Source organism: Spermophilus citellus (assembly GCF_964194105.1).
Source record: "Spermophilus citellus genome assembly, chromosome: 12".
Classification (NCBI taxonomy): domain Eukaryota; kingdom Metazoa; phylum Chordata; class Mammalia; order Rodentia; family Sciuridae; genus Spermophilus; species Spermophilus citellus.
Window position 1 is genome coordinate 127,397,585 of NC_138198.1, and position 21,805 is coordinate 127,419,389.

A 21,805-nucleotide genomic window follows, 5' to 3' on the forward strand; every position below is an offset into this window, starting at 1 on the left:
GAGTTTCTAATAAAATGAATATCTACCTACTAGAGTTTAATTTTTTTTTAAAGAGAGAGTGAGAGAGGAGAGAGAGAGAGAGAATTTTTAATATTTATTTTTTAGTTCTCGGCGGACACAACATCTTTGTTGGTATGTGGTGCTGAGGATCGAACCCGGGCCGCACGCATGCCAGGAGAGCGCGCTACCGCTTGAGCCACATCCCCAGCCCTAGAGTTTAATTTTTTTAAAAAAATATTTAAATATATAATTTGAGGGACAAGTATAAAAATTCATTTTTTGATACTTTTATAATATGGAAAGATGCCATTATAAATGTTATACCAATGTAAATGGTATAATTTGCCATTTAGATATTTAAAAGCAGGCAAATACTTTAACATAGAGACTAAGCCCACAATATCTATAAAGACAGAGCTGTTATTAATATAATCATAATTTAGCTCCTTTACTTATTTTTTGTCCTTTGTCCATGATACCTAATAACACCCAGATGAGAATTTCTAGTTTTTGTTATATAGCTGACAGTGGGGCTATTTAGTATGTTTTCTTCAAAGCTGAAGATGTGGATTTAAATCTTGAGCGTGTTACTTCTACTTTGCAAATAGAAACTTTCTGAAAAAGTTCCTTGGCACTTTCCAACCCTCTTGTCCTGTACTGCTGCCCCTGAATATAGCAGGCAGAGCACTCAGGGCCACTGTAGGTTGACAGGAGTGCTAAGGGTAGAGAGCCCTCTCATAACAAAATTCCAGAAAAAAATCTTTTTTTTTTTTTTTGCATTTTTGCCAAACTTGAATTTTATTTATTTATTTTTTTAGCTCTCCAGCTGTAATTTTATTTTATTTTATTTTTTAAATTGCTTTTATTTTTTAAATACACGACAGCAGAATGCATCACAATTCTTATTACACCAGAAAAAATCTTTGATTTTATTTAGGAATCCCTGTTTAATTTAGGAATCCTTATACAATTGTACTAAAAGATTAACTCTAAGTTGACTGCCACATCAAGTTTCCCATAAGTAAAAAAGGGCTTTATTTCAAACATTTTTTCTCATCATAGACATCTCCATCCCAGGAACTTTAATGAAAACACCTCTTGATTGGACTTGCTAAAGATGTTATAAATAACATTATACCATTGAAATTATTTTCCCCCAAATTTCCTGGTCATTCCTACATTGTCTTCTGATTACCCAGGTGGCTGGTGAGAAATCTGGTATCATTTTGATTTATTTGGCTTGTGATTTTGTTTCCTTTTGCAACTTTTCCAATCTCTTTGTATCTAGTAAATATATCTCTTGAAGCCCTGGGAAGGGAAGGGGAGGGAACAAGCTGAGCCCTTTTGATTCAAGATTCAACAGCACTGCATGGTGGGTGTATCTTCAGTAAACATGAAGCAGATACAAAGTAGTTAGGAGCCAGAGCAGCTGCCAATGGCAAGGGAGTCGGTTTCTCTGCTCAGAAAAGACATTCTGCTGAGCATGTTTCTCATGCCTCTGCTGTGCTATCCCGTTGTTTTTTAAAAATATGGATTTATAAATGTTTAGAAATTCAAAATTTAGTTTCAAAAGCTTGTAGTCCCAAAAGAAAGCAAATATAGAAAACATGGCTGTTGTCTGTGCACGTAGATCACTGCCATAGGTGCAGCCCTGCATTCCTTTTGGTTTGAGATAGACCACCATTTGTGAACCAACACGAGTGCCAGGGAAGGAGAAAGACAAAATATTGGAAAACTGGGAGGCTTGATGAATGACTCCTTTTACTGTGATGTCCACATTTTGAATTCGGATTCTGAAGGCTGTGAGATTAGAGGAAGAACTCAAACTCTTCATCACAGTTCCTTTCATCCAGGTGGTATGAAATAATTCATACAACTCCACTGCGTACCAGGCCGTTTTCTGGCTTTACTGGTAGGGTGAACCAAATGTCATGATGTTCTTATATTATTTACCCTCTAAGGCTGTAATCTCTAAAAGATTGCCCATTAGTTACCTTTGTACATCCTTCAACTGACCTTCTTAAAAAATTGTCTCCACTAGCTTAGTTTTGCAAAGTAAACATCTTTTTATTACAAATTCAATTAGGCCAGAAGTTTCTTATGTAAAAACACCACAGGTGAATAGAAAATATTTTATGACCTTTAACCTCACAACTTGAGTCACAGGGTTTTGCCATACCCCTGATTGGCCATGTAGGCTGCACTCAGGACACTGCAGGCAGTGTGGAGTCCCATTGGGCAGGGCACTGCCAATGCCTTTCCTCCCAGATACAAGGCATTCTCATGCATTTCCTATGATTGGAATTTTTCCTGCTGGCTCTACATTTCCAGTTGTCACCTACCTTTTAAAGTCTAAATTAAAGGCCACCTCTGGGAAGTCTCTAATCTCCCTATCCCGTTATTGCCCTTGTTTTAAATTTATGATGGCACTTTACATTTTTTCCTAGCATAGAGTTTATTTTTGTGAATAGTTTTTCTTTCTTAGTATCTTGTAATTTCCTTGAGAGGCATTTTCCTTGATTTTTCTGTACTCTCCAGACAGTGTTTTTGCAGTGGCACATGGTCAGGTGCTTCTGAATTCCATCCAGAGCACACACTGACACTCCTTTGTTTTAGCTCATGGTGTCTCCTGGCGACATCTCAGGAGGACTTCTCCAAGCCCCAGGAGAGCCAGAGTCCCTTGGGAGATGACAGAATTCCCCACTGATTTTGAGTGAAGGCAAGTATTTTAGAATATTTGAGGGTCAGAATTTGTGTAATTCCAGGAGACATCCCATCAATGAGTAGGTCTTAATCTTTATAAAGACAATTTACATTGGTAATATTTCCAGTTCTTTTCAAGCTGTCAGTGGGTGAACTTATTTATTTTCATAAAGCAGATTGTAAAACATATGAGGTTTTCTGAAAGTCCAGTGGTAGTCTTACTTCTTTGTTATCTGGCTTTTGTTGTTTTATGACAGGCACTGAGCTTTAGTTTAACATTTTTATTACATATGAATAATAGAGTACATATATTGAGGTTTCATACAGGTAATTTTGTTAAATGTACATCATGGTAGATTTTAAAATGAGGGATTTATTTTGTCATTCATGAAGTTGTAATACAGTCTGGAGAAACTATTTGTTAAAAGATAGCATCTATTTAACCTCCTTATTTATTTCTTGTAGGAGAAGGTTAGATCCACAATAAATACATGAAGAAATAAGTAGATAGGGGAATTTATCTTGGAAATAAGATCCCTGTCATGGTTTTGAAATGTTAAATGCATGAAGACCTGTCAAAGAGATATACAGACATGATTTTTTTACAGTGCATTTCAAAGTATTTAGTTATATTTGTCATTCTCTAGTACCAGTAAGCAATGATCAAATGATATAGTAATTTTGAAATCAGACTGCATTAATGGATGTAAATATAGTGTTTCTTCACGTACATTGTAGAGATAAATAAATTAGCAATTTACTATTAATGAAGCACTTATGATATGTTATGGCATTTCTAAAATATTTAGCAATGCTTCTATTCCATTTAAGATTTAACTTTATAAATATACACAATGAGAGATTTTTATAAAAGGCAATTTATAATTTGGTTCATAATAATAAGCCTGAATGTTTTATTTGTTGAAGTAATCCACATATACCCCAAAATGGAAAAGTTTTCTATTTGGAGCTGGGATTCTTAATCTGCCCTAATGAGGCTAAAGAAATCTGTAAAGTCATGATTAAAGCCTTTATGGAAGTTATTCTCTTTATAGAGCTCTTCGTTCATAACTTAAGACAAGAGTGCTATGATCTTTTACATTTTTAATTGTACTAACTGGATAAAAGTGCAGTTTACTTGAATGTGGTTGATGTCAACTGCCATGGCATGATGCCTATCAACTTATTAAAATGTTTTACTTTTGATTATTGAATTTTAATTTTCTTTTATTTGATTGTTAATCATCCCAAATTAATTAACTAGACTCATTGTCAGAGGGATTGTTTTAAACCCAATAGTATTAAATATAAAAAGTAATTCTTAGTGATGACCTTATAAATGTAGGTTTTTGCAAAGAGATGATAAGATCAACCAGAGAATATATTAAAGGTTCACATTTCCTTTATTATTAAGAGTCTTAAAAGCTTAAACTGAACTTGGAACCTGAATATTTTATTATATAAATACTTATTGATTATTTTCAGCCACCCTACCCTACCATATAGGAAATAACTTGCAATTTCTTTCGGTCAGAGACTCTTTTTATAACAATCTACAGTTCAAATGTTTTTGCCTTTATCAAAGGAGCTTTTTTGGGGGGTACCAGTGTGATAACCCAGAGGCCCCCTCAATCAGGGAGCCATAGGGACTCCCTTTTCTCCCTGGGAGCTTTGTGGTGTGGGCTGCTGGTTGTCTGAGGCGAGGCACAGTTGCAGCAGCACCAGCCACCCGCCTGGCAGGCAGCAGGGCTTGTCTGAGTGGTGGAGTATGGATAGCATTTCATTTAGCCTTTGCTCTGACAGCCTGTGCCCTGGATAAGTGGTGTAGGCCTGTACAGGTGAAATCTATTCTCACTTTTGCCTCAGGGGTGACTGGACTGTAACAGAATTTTTCAAACCCGTTGGGCCCAACCGCAAAGCAGAGAATAAATGGCTGAAGTGCCAGGCCTCGACAGAAAAATCAATGCCTGGTTATACAGACATGACAGACCAGGCCTGCAGTTCTCCTCACAGAGGCTGTGTGCACGCCACACTCCAGGGTTACCCAGGGTCCATCTGGGGCCTTTGATGTTCCTGTGCAGGCAGTATTTACATTGTTCTCTCTCTCTTTCATGCAGGAAATTTACATGTCACTTATGTGATAGAAGTTTCACAGAGAAGTGGGCCCTGAACAACCACATGAAACTCCACACGGGAGAAAAGCCATTTAAGTGTACCTGGCCCACATGCCATTATTCATTCCTCACAGCCTCTGCGATGAAAGACCACTACAGGACACACACAGGTGTGCCACGCCCCTTCTATCCCATTGGCTGAGCAGGAGGGGGGACTGTCCTAGTCATAGAATGTATTTAAGATGTAGTAACTGCATATGAAAATGTATGATATCATTTATTACCTTTCAGTAATACTCAGGGTAGCTTTAAATTGACATTTTAAAGCATGTGCGCATGCTTGTGAGCATGCATAGGTTCATATCTGGAACCTCATTTATGGAGTGTGTGTGTGTGTGTGTGCGCGCGCATGTGCACGCATGTGTGAGTGTGTGTATTGACACATCTTTTTAGATGTGATTTTTGTCAAGGATCGTTTGGAATATTAAGTTTTCAAAGAGAGTAAGTCTTCTCTTTTCTTACAGACATGTTCTAGGTCCCATAATATATTTGCATAATATTGAGTCCTGATTTTACTTACTATTTAAAAGTTTTAAATAAGTTAATGCCTTTCTTCAGGAAAGAATGCTGTCAGGTCTAAGTTTTTGATAACACATAGAGACTAATCTATATTGAGTTACTGTAAATTTTTTTCAGAAAAATAAACATTAAAAGGAATAAATTAACATAAATTTGCATCAAGACATAGAAAGGACTCCGGAATTTAAACAGATTGATAGCAGAAACAGTGTTGAGAACACACCTCTATTGGACATAGTACTGAGAATGCTCAGTTAGGGCCTTCATCACTATAGATTCCAGGTGTGTGCTGTTGTCATGTGCTGTGTTTATGATTTGTTTTTCTTTGTCTTATTACAGTGGGCCGAAAACTTCCTTATATGCTTATATCTGAGTGCTTTCCTTATATCAGTATAACTATATTACTGTGAAGTATTTGGTATTTTTGTGGTCTTCTTTACACCTCTCAGAATGTATTTTATTCCAGTGAAAAGAATAATAAATTTTAATCAGCATTCTCAAATGTTCTTCTCATTGCCAAAAATCCTATATTATTGTTAGAAATTATAGGTTAAAAGTTCTTCTGAAGCAGTTTGTGGGAAGCCTAGGCCTCCTTAGCTTCCTTGACAAGGGTGTTGACGATTTAAGGTCTCCAGCCTGCCCTGAGAGATCACTTATATCGAGCAGCAGATGAAAAGCCAGTGCAGATGTAATTTATCGTCGGCGTTTCCTTCTAAAGAATAATTGTGGAGACTTGGCTGGATCAATAATATAGATTTTTGTTGTTAGGTCTTGTAGTCTGCACCATAATGAGAGATAGGGGACAGTGGCTGTTTTCTAATAGAAAATAAAGGATTGGTTTCCGTGTCTTTCTACATTTGAATGCAGAATGGCACACTTGAAACTAATTCAAGTTGTTATGAAAAGAAGTCTTCTATTAAATCTCAATGTAAAAATATGACATGCTAATGAACCCCCTCTTTATTGAGTGAAATAGTGCATTGAGCTTTTTCTTGTTTTCTCAAAAAATATTCTTTTGCCCAATGTTTAACCCTAACTACCCCCCAAAGCAAGTGAAAATTGAATTTAGAATGAAAAACAAATCAAGCCACCAAGGTAAATATGACACACAATACATTGGAGACTAACATCCTAAATAAAATCCTACACATCAAAAAATCAAGGTCACTAATGCATCCAGAATCAAATCACATGGAAAATGAATAAGTTTTTTCTTTGTGTCTTTATATTTATTTTAAAATAGGGATAGGACTAGAACTTACTATATACAACATACACATATATGTGATATATCAATACAGATACAGATATATAGAATGTAAATCCTATGAGTATTTTTTCTATATTTTATTTTAGAAGAAAGATATAGGTCACAAAGAAGTTAATAAATGACAGGAAGGAAAAACATGTTTTCTTGAATTCAAAAGCAATAAGAATACTCATTTCTGTTTAGAAAGTGTGACAGTTGAGTGCTGCCACACTGACATTCCTGCTGAACACACTGCAGAATGCATGTATGCGTGCCTGTGCCTGTGTGTAGTGATACACCCTCATACCCCGCCTGAGTGCCTTACTGCTTTCTACATCTGTGGGAATGTGTGTTTGTGCCAGTACACCCAAAAGAGAGCCCAGAAAGCTGGGGTAATGAAGAAATTGGACAGAACATTTTTGCCTCAACATAGAATAGTATGCTAATATCAACAAGCAAATTGTCTTTGGGGAATAACAAAAAGTCTACTTCAGTGTTATTTAATTGATACAACAGCTAGTTAGAAAGATTTATATTTCAAATTGATTAAATAATTAAATGAGTGATTATAATTACACTTTATTCTTCACAGCCCATCTACTCTGTTTTGTCTATAATGAATTAATGATGCCAAGAAATAAATTTAACCCAGAAATAAGAAAGTAAAGATAGTAAAAATATTTAATTCAGCTTCATTTTTTAAATAATAAACAATATAACATAGCATTGGGAAATAAGAGCAAACATTTTTTTAAAGGTTTCTTGTTAATAAGTGTTCCTTTAAATTATAAAAGCCAATAGTGTTCTTAAGTAATGGAAATATTTTTTTTCAATTACCACAGTTATTGTGCCTTTCTATGTTTACTGTTCATTCTGACCTTACAAAGGCAATTTCAGCTTCCCCTAACATGGCAAGCTAACTCTCTGTTATAATGTACCAAAACTCTAGGACAAAGGAGATTGATATGGGCAAACCCAGGAAAGACTTGTTGCATTAAATGTCTGAGTGAGTAAATGGGGTAGATATAGATTACAAGTGATTTATTTTATTTCAGGAAAAGTATTTTATAATTTCACTGAATCTCTCCAAGGTTAGCATTTTTATTCTGTTTTGCCCTTCTTTGTGAGTCTTATGGGATGAACTGCCTAGCTGGCCAGATCTTACTGCCTAAATAAGCAACAGTAGAAAGATATATTGTATTTATAAACTGTAGGGCAAGATATTAGTTTGTGTAAAAAGGGCTAAAAAAAAATGAGCATTTTCACCACTTATAACATTACTACATCTGCCAAATCTGTCTTTAATTGTTACAGAGGGTTCAAGTCCAGAGCTATCATTAAAGGTAAATAGTATGAATTTTTATAGAATTTCTTTAGCAATCCCTAGACTTCCTTTCCTATGCCATGAAAGTTCGAGAAGCATAAACAGCATTGAATTGCTGTTGGTACTGAGTAATGTAGATTTCATTGTTTCACGACCTTCAGTATGTTCAAAGAAACCATTTAATTCATATCATAAGTAGAAGTGATTAAAGAAGACCCAGATAGAATAGGTAAAAACAATTCAATATTCTTAAGTTGTTAGAAAATTCAATATGTTTTATGTAAGCAGAATCATATATACTGTATATTAACAATTCCAAGCAATCTTTACTTAGCTCGGAAAGGCCAGATGTATGGGAATTGTAAAAAATCAGGATATGCATAAAAACTGTTCAAGTGCATAAAGCAGCCCCATCTGGAAGACATCTACCAGAAATGAAGTTGTACAAAACCATTCCATTGATAATAAAGCTAATTTTTATGGGTCTGACAAGTATGTAATTATGTTCAGTGGTGCTTTTCAGATTTTATCACAGTCAATAAACCGCAGTGGTAATTTCATTCCCATTTGACATATTTACATGGAAACATTTGATTGGAGGAATTAGTAACCCTGAAAGCCTTGATAGATATGTTTTAATGATCTGTGACCTCCGCAGTCCCTCATCTGTTTATTGTTGCAACAGGCGAGAAGTCGTTTCTGTGTGACCTCTGCGGCTTTGCCGGTGGGACCCGACATGCCCTCACCAAGCACCGCAGGCAGCACACAGGTCAGTACCAAGTCTACAGAGAGAGAACATGGTGTCAGATATCCTAGCCACCATTTTTTACCTCATCAGTTTCTTTTCTGTTTCACTCCTATAAAATCTGAGGACCTATAGAGAATTCTATTTGAATAATGTAAGATTTTAAATTATCTATTTTTATACATTTAAAAAGTAGATGTGTTACATATTTCAGGAATCAGATATTCAGATGTCCCCAGTAAATTATGTTAAATAGGAGAAAAAAATAAAAACAGTGGCTCCCTAAGCTTGCGGGCGTGAATAGGGGAGCCCGCGTTGGTGGTCCTCCCCCCTCCCCCACCCCATGCCTCTGTACCCACCTGCCTACTTAGCTCCCTTATGTGTTATCTGCCCAACTCCTGTCTATCTCTCTGCCTCCCTGCCCTTCCCTTCTATTGGTCAGTCGGTCTGTGAGTTAATGTGATTTGAAGTCGGTGCTGTTTAATAAGTTATTCTTAATATTAATTATTAATGGAAATAAAGGAACAACATAAGAGATAATTATGGTCATTGAAGAGAATCTACCTCTCCTCATATTATGTGTACATTCTTGGTGATTGAACAAAATAAAATGGATTCCTTGACTATGAACACTTAATGAATGAGAAGTTTTAAACATTCTCAAATTTGCTTCCTACTTTGTATAATCTAATGGGTCTTATAAGTAATTATTTTTGTAATTCTAAATTATATGTGTTTGGGACGGTATGGATTTATGGCAGTTGTCCCTTGAAGCTATTAACAGAACCACATTTTACTACCAGATCTTACCTTGTTAAGATGATAAGTCATGTGGTAACATAGTGATAACGAAGTATTGTATTTTTACTTTTGTACATGAGGATGGTTGAGTGTGACAGTCACACCGTGAATGGCATGAAATTAAAGTATGTAAAATGTGTTATTTATGGTACATTATGATTCTTGAAATGCTATGTTGAATGGGTACAGTCAGCTTTCATGCCCTAGATGGTATTTGTAGGATCAATGAAAATGAATACCAGTTATTGCTTTTAGATCTTGCATGTATATGATTTGAATTTCCATCTGGAATAAGAACTGTTGAGTCAAAGGAAAATTTCCAGTCTAGCATTGATATTGGAAACATAGATGTACTTAAAACACATAAAATTTCATTGTAAGTTTCCAGGAGCCACTGTGCATGCATTATTTTAAGAATTTGGTGTAAGATGATAGAAAAGGCAGTTATCCTTGACCACTCCAGTGGAATAGTTGGAAGTAAGTGCATAAATAGTGTGCTCATTAGGATTCTTATTCATAATGTTTTCAGTTTATTGGTGTTCAAAGTATTATGATTTAAATGTCCCTGTAGTTCCCCTTGTTTCATCTGTTGTATCCCCAGGGGACAGTAGACTCCCACTGTGCCATCTCTGCCACTAGGTATTGTCCCTCTTTGCCCTACAGTGGAGACCCTAGAGCTGCGATCACAGGCCTTCTAGCTGATGGATCGATCAAGAAGCCTGCAATGAGCCAGCATAAGTTTATATTTTATGTCAGGTCCAGAGTCTCCTTATTACTTTGCTATTAACTTTATACCATATAGGACAATGTCTCACAGACAGAGGTATCTGTCTTTTTGGCATTTATCTGCCTCTCTGGCACAAATCAAACATGATTCTTTAATACCAAAGTCAGTTCTTCAGACTGTTGGTGTCAACAAACAGCTCTGTACAACTCAGTCTAGGCACTTAGCTTTTATGCTGGATTTAAAATGTTTCAGCAACATACAACTTTTTATTTCCCAAGGCCAGACTCGAATGGTACATTTGAAATCTGTATTTCTCTGATGTGTCCCACTTTGACGTGGTTTACCTTTTTACCACAGAGTGCCCACGCAAATTACAATCGGTTTGGAAAGGGATAGGTATCCAAAGTGTTCCAAATGGCGTAAATAATTCCCTATTGCAATACAGACTGTCTAGGGGGCTGACAAAAAACATCTTCTGTTTTGAGATTTATTTTTATCACCTGTCAGAGACCCTTGATTCAAGGGCACAGGAACCAGTCCTCACATGCAGTTGAAGAGTCCTGGCCAGCTTAATAACCCAGCCCACCCAACGGAATGCAGAGTGTGATTTCCTGGAGATGTGGCAGCCAGTCTGACAGATGGTTGACACACAAAAGGACACTGCTCTGTGGTGACAAGCTATTCTGATGTCCCTGCTCTTTCTTCTACTTTTCTATCAGGTTACCCGATAGAAAGGTGCAAAGTATTCCTGGTTGGTTTTGTTAGCTAAGATTATATGTAAGCCAATACAATCTAAACAACCAAGTCCTGTTGTCTCATGTAGAGGAAAATGCAAAGATTTGGGGAACTCTTCCTTATTCTGCTTTTTTGAAAGGGTAGCCCTCTTGCCTTATAGGTAGTGTTATTTGAGTTTTAATATGTTACTTGGTTTTATTCATTCTTTCAGCTTTGAAATGGCAAGGAATTCAAAAGCTCTCTTTCCAGTCAGTCCTTCATTAGAAGATCTTCCTTAAGCATGTTTATATACCTCTTCATACACTATTTCTTATTTTAAATAATTAACAAATATTTAGCACACCAAAATTTTTATTTCAAATCTGTTTTTCTTTCCAACTTTTGAGTCTTGAGGTTGGGTTTATATTTTGATTGTGTATTGAGACTAACAAGAAACTCCTTCTGTGTTTCTGCAGTGTTGTTGTTTTTTCCCCCTGAAGAAATCACCCACAAGTGATTTCAAAAATTACCAAATTGCATATTAGAGAAAAAGTATTGAACATATAGCAAAATACATGAATTGCAAATTAACTATCCTGTACAGATTTGAATAAATTGGAGTTTATAAAAGTTGAAGTGAGATTCTTACACTGTTGAGAACTCAGATAAGTGTGAGCCTTCCTTAGAATTTTGGGTAGCATAACATTTTTGTTACATTCTCTTTTTTCCTTCCAACCCGTATATAATTTAAAATATTTCAGTATTCCACAACTTAACCTATGATATGGTCAAGGTAGATATGTTGTGACATTTTGTAATTTACAACAATATAATGCTACCTACTGTGAACTTAAAATTATTTGAATTATAAAGAAAGTAAATGGCATCCTTTTTTTAAAAATGTGTTGCTTTTAGATTTAAATTTTGTTAAATAAAAATACCATGAAAGTTCACCTGAAATAAACTATATTAAACACATTTTTTAAAAAGAGATTGTTAAACTCCCAAACTAAGAAAATTAAGTTTGAAGATCTCAGATCTTTAATTTGCACCACTGACATAGGCGATAAGGTCTATAATGTCACTTTTTTTTTGCAATCTTCAGATACCTTTCAAATTCATGAAGAATGAATAGCTCAAGGATGTTGGGCAAGTGAACAAATGGCAATGATTTGTCACACCAAAACATTTTACAGACATTTAGAGGGAATGGAGGCATCGGAGTAAAATTGTGAATTTGCATAATTAAAATCATTTTAATTATGCAAATTCACAATTTTATTAAAAGTGGAAGTTTTATACTCAGTTACAGTCTTATACAGCTATCATAATTATGACAATATTTTATTGGCATAAAAGTGGACACATAAATCAGTGGAATAGAAAGGAATCCAGAGATAGACTTATGCTTATATTTGTCAAATTTTTTCAAACAAGGTATCATATTCAGAGTTAAATTCAGGAAAAAATGTGCAAAGGCCCTACAGTGGAAACCTCGTAACACCCCTGATAGAAATTTAAGAAGACCTAAATAGAGAGCTGTACCATGTTCATGGATCAGAAGACTTGATATTGTTATGGTTAAAATTTCAATTCCTTTCACATTGATCTGTGCAAATCCCATCATTTTTTTTGAGAGATTGACAGATTTAAAATTTTGTATGGAAATTCAAAAGTCTGAATATAGTCAAATAAGACTGAGAACACAATTGTAGTACTTAAAATACCTGACATCTACTTATTATAAAGCTACAGTAATGAAATCATTCTAGTTTTGGTATCACATAGGCAAATATATTTAATGAAAGAGAAGAGACATTATAGAAATAGATCTCACACCTACAAGGTCAAGTTAATTTTTGACAAAGGTACAAATATAATTTAGTCTTCTCATCGTACAGTGTTGGAATAATCAGATATCCATTGGCAGTGAATGATCAGTAAAAGTAATCTTTGAGCCACACTCTGTAACATATATAGAGAGACATTCACTCCAAAGAGGCAGTCTCAGTGTAAAATTTAAAGAAGTATAAAATCTAGATGAAATCATAGGGAAAAAACTTTTGTTTTGGATTACCAAAGATTTCTTTGTTTTGACAGCAACAGCTGATTCATAAAAGAAGAATCTTGAAAAATGATTAATTGGAAACTTTATAAAGTAGTAATTAATGTTCTTTAAAAAAACACTGAGAGAACTGGGGATGTTGCTTAGTGGTAGTGTTCACCTAGTATATGCGAAGTCCTGGTTTTCATCCCGTTTACTGCAAAAATTTTTAGGAAGAAAGAAGGAAGGAGAATGGAGGGAAACAAAAACAGACCAACCAACCGACGGAGATGAGGATGAAAAGGCAAATTACAGATTGGGAGAAAGTACGTGCACATCACAAGTTGTATAAAGAATCATAGCAGAACATCAAAAGAACTCTGAAAACATGGTTCTCAGAAAACAGAAAACTAAAAAGATAAAGATTTTAGCAGATATTCACCGAAGCATATGAAACTGTGGTTCATAAGTCCAAGGATGGAAAGAGCCTCACCATCCATAGAGAGTGCTGCAGGCAAGTACTGACCACACCAGATATTGGTGAAGATTTGGAGCAGCTGGCCTCTCACACGCAGCTAGTAAGAATCTAGGTGGTCCAGCCTCTTTGGAAAACAGTTTGGCAGTTTCACACAAGGCTAAATGTGCATCTGCCTTTTCACCCAGCCATCCTACTGCTGGGAATTTATCCAAAACAAAAGGAAATATATATTTGTACATGCAATGACTTACATACATGTACATGAAGATGTTTAACAGGTTAATTTTTTGTACCCAAAATTACAATTACTCAGATACCCTTCATTGTATAAATGGATAAGCAAATTGTATGGATACTACTTATCTATACAATGAATACTACTCAACAAGGAAAACAAATGAAGTATGTTTACCCTCCGCAACATAAATAAGCCACAGGATAACTGTGCTGAGAGAAAGAGGCCAGATAAGAAAAGGTTCATACTATGTGTTTGCATGAACATAAATTTCTAGAAAATGCTAATTAATATACAGTGACAAAGCAGATAAGTGGTGGCTTGGAGATGGAGTGAGTAGGAGGCAGGTATAGGAGTCCTTTGGAGAAAATGGTTGTCTTTGTTCATTATCTTGATCGAGGTAGTAGTTTCATCAATGCGGTACAATAAATATGGAAATATTTTATGTGTCAGTTACATCTCATTGGCACAGTTTATAGTACTTGATACTTTCTGGGTCAATCTTGAAAGATATAGTCAATTTAGTGAAATAATTAATATTTTTTATGAACTGAAGTTTGACATTGATATGCAGTTAAATTACTTTTCATTGTACTTAGAGAACAAATTCAGTTCTTAGGATGAATGTACCATACTCTGGTATAAATATGGGTGGCTGGTTTTGTGTTTCCATGTCATAGAGGTTGACCTGTTTTCCTTCAGGCTTATACAAAATGAATATCCTGTTGCCTCTCAAAGCAAAATCTGCCAACATGATGAGAGGGCGCTTTTGTGTGTCAGTGGTTGTGTGTCCACTGCAGTTTAAGTTGCTTAACTATGAGTTTAGACATTCTTGATTGTTTCCTTTGCTGAGAGCAAAGAGTCATTGAGACCTGGGGTGATTGCTTGACGAGGCTGCTGCAGGTGGACGTCTTTAAGGAAAAAATGGTGAAGAGAGACAAAAATCCTTTCTAACTCAAAGATGTTTTTTACTTATCAGTTCATCAGTGTGCTTTATGTAGTGGGGTTCTCTGTTTTTTTTTTAATTTTTTTTTATTTTTTGGTACTTGTAATTGAAACCAGGAGCACTTAACCACTGAGCAACATCTCCAGACCCACTTTTTATTTACAGTTATATTTTTATTTTTTCTAATTAGTTATACATGATATTAGCATGTATTTTTGGCATATTATTCATATACGGAGTATAACTTCTCATTCTTCCAGTTGTGCATGTTGTAGAATTACAGTGCTTATGTAATCATATATAATGTCCAATTCATTCTACTATGTTTCCTATTCCCATACCCCCTCCCTTCCCTTCATTCCCTATTGTCTAATCCAGAATATTTCTATTCTTCCCTAACCACCCCCACCTGTTGTGAATTAGTATCTGCATATCAGAAAAAACATTCAGCCTTTGGTGTTTGCGGACTGGCTTATTTCACTTAGCAAGATATTCTCCAATCTTTCCTTCCTTCCTTCCTTCCTTCCTTTCTTCCTTCCTTCCTTCCTTCCTTCCTTCCTTCCAACATATCCATTTACTGGCAAATGCCATAATTTTGTTCTTTATGGCTGAGTAATATTCCACTATGTATATATATATCGCATTTTCTTTATCCATTCCTCTATTGAAGGGATCTAGGTTAGCCCCATAGTTTAGCTATTATAAATTGAGCTGCTATAAACATTGATGTGGCTGCTTCACTATAGTATGCTGATTTTAAGTACTTTGGGTAAAAACTGAGGATTGGGATAACTGGGTCAAATGGTGGTTCCATTCCCAGTTTTCTGAGGAATCTCCATACTGGTGTCCAGTGTGGTTGCACCAATTTGCAGTCCTACCATCAATACATAAATGTCCCTTTTTCCCCACTTCCTTGCCAATATTTATTGTTGCTTATATTCTTGATACTTGCCATTTTGACTGGAGTGAGATGAAATCTCAGTGTAGTTTTAATTTGTATTTTTCTAATTGCTAGAGATGTTGAACATTTTTTTCATATATTTGTTTCATATATATGTCTTCTTGTGTGAAGTGCCTGTTCAGTTCCTTTCCCCATTTATTGATTGGGTTATTTGGGTTTTTTTTGTTAAGCTTTTTGAGTTCTTTATACATCCTGGAGATCAATGCTCTGTTTGAGGTACATGTGGCAGAATTTTCTCCCATTATGTAGGCTCTCTCTAAACGTTCTTGATTGTTTCCTTTGCTGTGAAGAAACTTTTTAGATTGATTCTATCCCATTTATTGATTCTTGATTTTACTTCTTGTGTTTCAGGAGTCTTGATAAGGAATTCAGTTCCCAAGCCGATATGATGTAGATTTGGGCATACTTTTTTTTCTGTTAGGTGCTGGGCCTCTGTTCTAACGACTAAGTCCTTGATCCATTTTGAGTTGAATTTTGTGCAGGGTGAGAGATAGGGCTTTCATTTTATTTCACTACATTTGCATTTCTAGTTTTCCCAGCACCATTTGTTGAAGAGGCTGTCTTTTCTCCAGTGTATATTTTTGGCACATTTGTCCAGTATGGATTTGTCTCTGTGTCTTCTATTCTGTACCATTGGTCTACACCTCTGTTTTGGTGACAATATCATGCCATTTTTGTTACTGTAGCACTGTAGTATAATTTTAAAGTTCTGGTATTGTGATGCCTCCTGCTTCACTTTTCTTGCTAAGGATTTCTTTGGCTAGTCTGGGTCTCTTATTTTTACAAATGAACTTTATAATTGCTTTTTCTGGTTCTATGAAGAATGTCATTGGGATTTTAATAGGCGTTGCATTAAGTCTGTATAACAGTATTGGTAGAATGCCCATTTTGACAATATTAACTCTGCATATCCAAGAGCATGGGAGATCTTTCCATCTTCTAAGGTCTTCCTCAATTCCCTTTTTAGTGTTCTGTAGTTTTCCTCGTAGAGGTCTTTCACCCCTTTTATTAGATTGATTCCCAGATATTTTATTTTTTTTGTGCCCCAGACCCCTCACACACTTTTTTTTTTTTTTTCATTTTTGAGACAGGGTCTTGCTATGTTGCTCTTTAGGACCTTATTAAGTTGTTGAGCCTGGCCTCTATCTTGTGATTCTCTGGCTTGTCTCCTGAGCTACTGAGATTACAGGCGTGCACCACTATGACTGGGCCAGCTGGCCGGCCTTCCTTCCTTCCTTCCTTCCTTCCTTCCTTCCTTCCTTCCTTCCTGAATAAGTCAAACAAAAATATTTCCTCACAGGATTCATTAAATTATACATTTGTTTCATGTTCTCTTACTATGCAAACCCATTAATTTTTTTCTGTGTGCTAACTGCTTATCTGTTTACTGGTTCTGAGCTCTTGATGAGAGCCACTTGTGTGCTCCTTCTTTCTTCTCTGTGAGAGTCCATGCACTTAACCAAGGTCATCAGTGCTCTCACAGTAATAAGAGCAACTGGTCACTGCACACTCTGCTAAGTGTGCTTTTTCTGTGTTTTTTGCCATCTTAATCCCGATAGGTACCCTGTATTTTGGTGGTATTCCCTTTCTGATCTTTCTTAAGAAGTCTGACAGGTAGTTTGTTCAAGATATGGCAAAAACAGATTGAAATTGAAGCCCATCTGGCATCATCCAGCCATGCCACTGTGCTGCATTAGAAAATGCCATCAAACGAGATGTTTATGGATAAGTGAGTGATCCCCAGCTGTAAGTAAGGCCATAATAAAGAAGCATGTGGGATGAATTTCTAAACATTGTCATTTCAGGAACACATATAGGCAAATAGATATAATTGTATACGTTTGATGATAGGCAAGTAGATGTGATTGTATGACAAGATACTTGATCCTTCATTTTCTAAGTAAATCAGTATACTTACAAAGCCATCACAACAACCTGAAAATGAGAGGTAACAAGTCGAATTATGGAGAAACATAAAATTAATTTATGATGTATGTGAAATTTGTCAGAAAGAACCTCTGTTTGGAAGAATATTGCTACATATTAATTTTTTCTGGGGGATAGGGACATGAGGATTTCTTTAGATTGTCACTGTCCAGTAGGAGTGTAATATGAACTGCACATGTATAATTTTGTTTCCTGGTGGCCATATTAAGAAAAAAGTAAAGGAACAGGTAAAATTTTATTTCTGTAGTTAACCAAACATATACAAATTATTATTTCCACATGAACTCTTTATGACATAACCAGCAGTATTTTATTATTTGGGATTAAAAATTTTGAAATTGGCCCAGGCATAATGCACATATCTATATTCCCAGCAGTTCCACTGGCTGAGGCAGGAGGATTTCGAGTTCAAAGCCAGCCTCAGCAACTTATCAAGGCCCTAGCAGCTTAGTGAGACCCTACCTCAAACAAATATATAGAAAAAAGGGCTGGGGATGTAGCTTAATGGTTAAGCGCCCTGGGTTCAATCCCCAGTACCAAAAAGGAAAAAAATAAATAAAAATGGAAATTTGATATATATTTGATGTGTCCGGCACTTCTCAATTCAGAGGGTAAATTATCACCTGCAATATATTATCTGTATTCAGATTTGATAAAAATACTTCAAAGAGTAGATTCATAGCCAGGCCACGTGGCACATGGCTATAATCCCAGAGGCTCCTGAGGCTGAGATAGGAGAATCTTGTGTTCAAAGCCAGCCTCAGCAAAAGCAAGGCACTAATCAACTCAGTGAGACCCTGACTCTAAATAAAATACACAATAGGGCTGGGGATGTGACCCTGTGGTTGAGTGCCCCTGAGTTGTCCCCAGTACCTGCCCTCCCCAAATAAAAATAGATTTATACTCCCAAGTTATTCCAGTGCATTTTGAACACTTTTCAATGCTGATAGTGTAATATTTTTTAGATTTAAATTTACATTAATTAAAATTCAATAACTATGTTTCAGGTGCTCACTCTCAGTGTTACTAGTAGAGTGAAAGTCTGGTGAACCTGGGTGATTCCTTGTACGTGTGAGGGGGAGTGTGGGTAGGAAGGAAGGCTGTCCAGTGAACAGAGCCTCTGGTCCCCTCTGGCCTTGCAGCTTCGCTCTTTGTGTGGTTGTTCTAGCTGTTTCTTCCTAGGTTGGTAGGTTTAAGTTTAAAAGTAGTGTCCATTTATAGCTTGATTTTATTTATTTTTATACATATTTAATGCTAAGAATTTAATAAATTTTACATTCTATATTCGGAGCATGTCTACATCTTATTCTTTTCCATGGTTTAACCTCCCTGAGATTTTTATAATTGCCTTAATGTAACATAGTTTGTTAAATCATTCTTGATATGGTTCTTCTATACAGATGATTTAGATTCCTACTGGTAAAAGATATACTTTAACTATATACTATATTCTGTGCTTATATTCTATACTCTGGTTTCTCTTCAGATCATATAAATCTTTAGCCTTTTGCTTATATTTTAATATAGAAACAAAAGTTCTAACTTTCTCACTCTGAAAGTGAGAATAAATGTTCAAGTATCTTAAATGCATGGAATCCATTGAATGATATTATTAAACATTTTATGGAAATAAGTTTTTTATATCATCAATACCAGTTGTTATTATTCATGTACAACATTTCTTGTTATGTTACAGGAGAAAAACCTTTCAAATGTGATGAGTGTAACTTTGCCTCCACAACCCAGTCCCATTTGACTCGGCATAAGCGTGTGCACACTGGAGAGAAACCCTACAGGTGCCCCTGGTGTGACTACAGGTAATGAGGCCACACGGGTTTCTGTGACAATTGGATCCTGTTGAATAAATCAATAAAAGATCAACATGAATTAGCACACTTTAAAGCATAAGGCATATTAGGTTAGGAGTTTATTATAGTACCTAATTTTAGTGACTTTTCAAATATAGACTTTTTTTTTTAAGATCAGTTTTAGGTTCACAGTAAAAGTGAAATGTTGGTACAGAGATTTTCCAAAAATCTTCTTCCCTTACACATGAGAGACTTCCTCATTATCTATATCCCCAACAACGTGATCTGCTTTTAACAGTTGATGAACCTCCACAGACACATTCTCATCACCCAAAACTAATAGATTTTAGTCAGGTTCACTGAGGGTGTTATGCATCCTGTGGGTGTGGACAAATTTATAATGACATGTATCCACCATTATAGCGTCATTTAGGTTCTAGTGACTGTTCAAAGTATAAAGTTCTTTTACATTTTTGTAGTCTTAATACTTAGTTTTCAAACAATCCTTTGTTACACCCAGGTTTCTGGTTTTCTTGCTCATTCCTTTATTTGATATGTGTATGGCATCTCATCTGCTGTGAGAAAAGCACTCACTGAGAATGGAAGATGATATAAAAAGTGTTTTCTGCCTTTAAGGACATTGCAACGTAATTGGTGACTTCGTTTTCACAAGTAATTATAATACATATTCAAATAGTAAAAGAGAGAGCAGAAGAGAACATGGAGAAGGACCACATTGAGCCCAGATAAAATCCCTACAGAGCAGAGAGCATCTTGCCTATGGCAGGAAAGGTGACAAAATTTCAAGTACATGATGTATGTTCTCAGATGAGTAGTTGATGGCACATGTAGCATTTTATGCTGAAGGCATCTTGGAGTTTATGGATGCTCAGTCCTTGCACTGGGTCTGGGGCAGCTGAGTTGTATCAGCCAGAGCACAGAAGTACTCAGTGACAGCAGTAATGCTCTATGAGGAGGCACACATAGAGAGGCCTGGTGGAAGGTACACTGGGGCATGGAGCTTGCAGCCAGGCCATGCTGCTCATGGAGCCCAAAGGTAAGCTGAGACACCATGCAGTTGGCAGGCAGTTGAAGGACCCCATCTTCAGCCTTGGACTGAAGACCTCACTGTCACTGCCAGGCATATCAATAAGAAGACATCGGGGCTGTGTCTTCAAATGCAGCCATTTCTGTTGAATACTAAAATGTATATGTTGAACATCAAGCCTTCTTTAAAAAGTAGGTTTTCGTATTCTTGTGAATGTAGCCTGTGCATTCAGCAAATATATTGCCATAATCTCTATCATCAGCCATATTATTGCATTAAGTTTTATGTGAAAGGTCATAGAATAGTACAGAGATATTACAGATATATTTCATTCTTTAATTATTTATTCATTCAACATTTTATGGATTCTGGTTTTGTGTAACACTAGATTGGTATTTCTTATAAATTTGGGGAAATGGCGATCTAATTAGAGGTTCTAGGGTACTGACAATAGAAATTCTAAGGTGCTGATAGTGTGCTCTATAATAAAAATAAACATGACTTTTTTTTTATTACAGAGAGCATTCTGCAGTTGCCTTCCGTGTAAAACAAAAAAAGCAATAAGAAAATTATAAAAATTTCCCTTAATTATCACTTACTCTTAAGATTATGTGCTTTTAGTCTGTACTCTATGTATAAGATTTTTTTGTTGTTGTCTTGGGGGGAATTTTTGCTTTCTTGCAGTATAAATTCTTATACTTAATATTATTACTATTTTTCTGTGCCAGGAACCAGTCTTCTGTAGAACTATGGTTTTGTTTTATTTTATTTTTTAAATTTTACTTGTGGATGGACACAATATCTTTAATTTATTTATTTATTATTTATATGCAGTGCTAAGAATCCAACCCAGTGCCTCACTCATACTAGGCAAGCACTCTACCCCTGAGCTACAACCACAGCTCCTAGAACTATGGTTTTAAGACTTCTTTTAAAGTAGCCAAAATCACTCCTTCAAACATGATTATAAAGAAAACCACACATACAAAATAAACAAGTGGTATTTACCATTTAAAAGTAGTCTTCATAGTTCAAATCTGAAGTTTTAAATAACATTTATAGCATGAATTTGTTTTGACAAGCAAACAAGTTTAAAATATGGCAAGTTAATTCATGATAGCTGCTACAGAATTAGCCTGCACATCCAGTTTCCACCTTTACTATGTGCTAGGCTCATAGCCTGAGGGTGTGATTCAGAGCACAGGGTGTCTGCAGGATCTGGACTCAGTACACATTTACCTGGGGACTTCCATCAAACTCTTTTTTGTTGGAGGGCTAGGGATTAAACTCAGGGGTACCGTAACACTGAGCTATATCCCCATCCTTTTTTTTTATTTAATTTTTTTATTTTTAGACAGGGTCTGGCTAAGTTGCTGAGGCTG

The 21,805-nt window shown here is 35.8% G+C and overlaps 1 protein-coding gene across 2 annotated transcripts in view; it reads left to right on the forward strand.

Moving 5' to 3' along the window:
- The window catches only part of ZNF407 (zinc finger protein 407), a 434,011-nt gene that overhangs the window by 258,498 nt on the left and 153,708 nt on the right, over nucleotides 1–21,805 (forward strand). For both annotated transcript variants that reach the window (XM_081262959.1, XM_081262960.1), the window contains 3 exons: nucleotides 4,821–4,987; nucleotides 8,655–8,738; nucleotides 19,264–19,384. In XM_081262959.1, coding sequence (XP_081119085.1) covers nucleotides 4,821–4,987; nucleotides 8,655–8,738; nucleotides 19,264–19,384 — 372 coding nt within the window. The remainder of the gene's footprint in view (nucleotides 1–4,820; nucleotides 4,988–8,654; nucleotides 8,739–19,263; nucleotides 19,385–21,805) is intronic.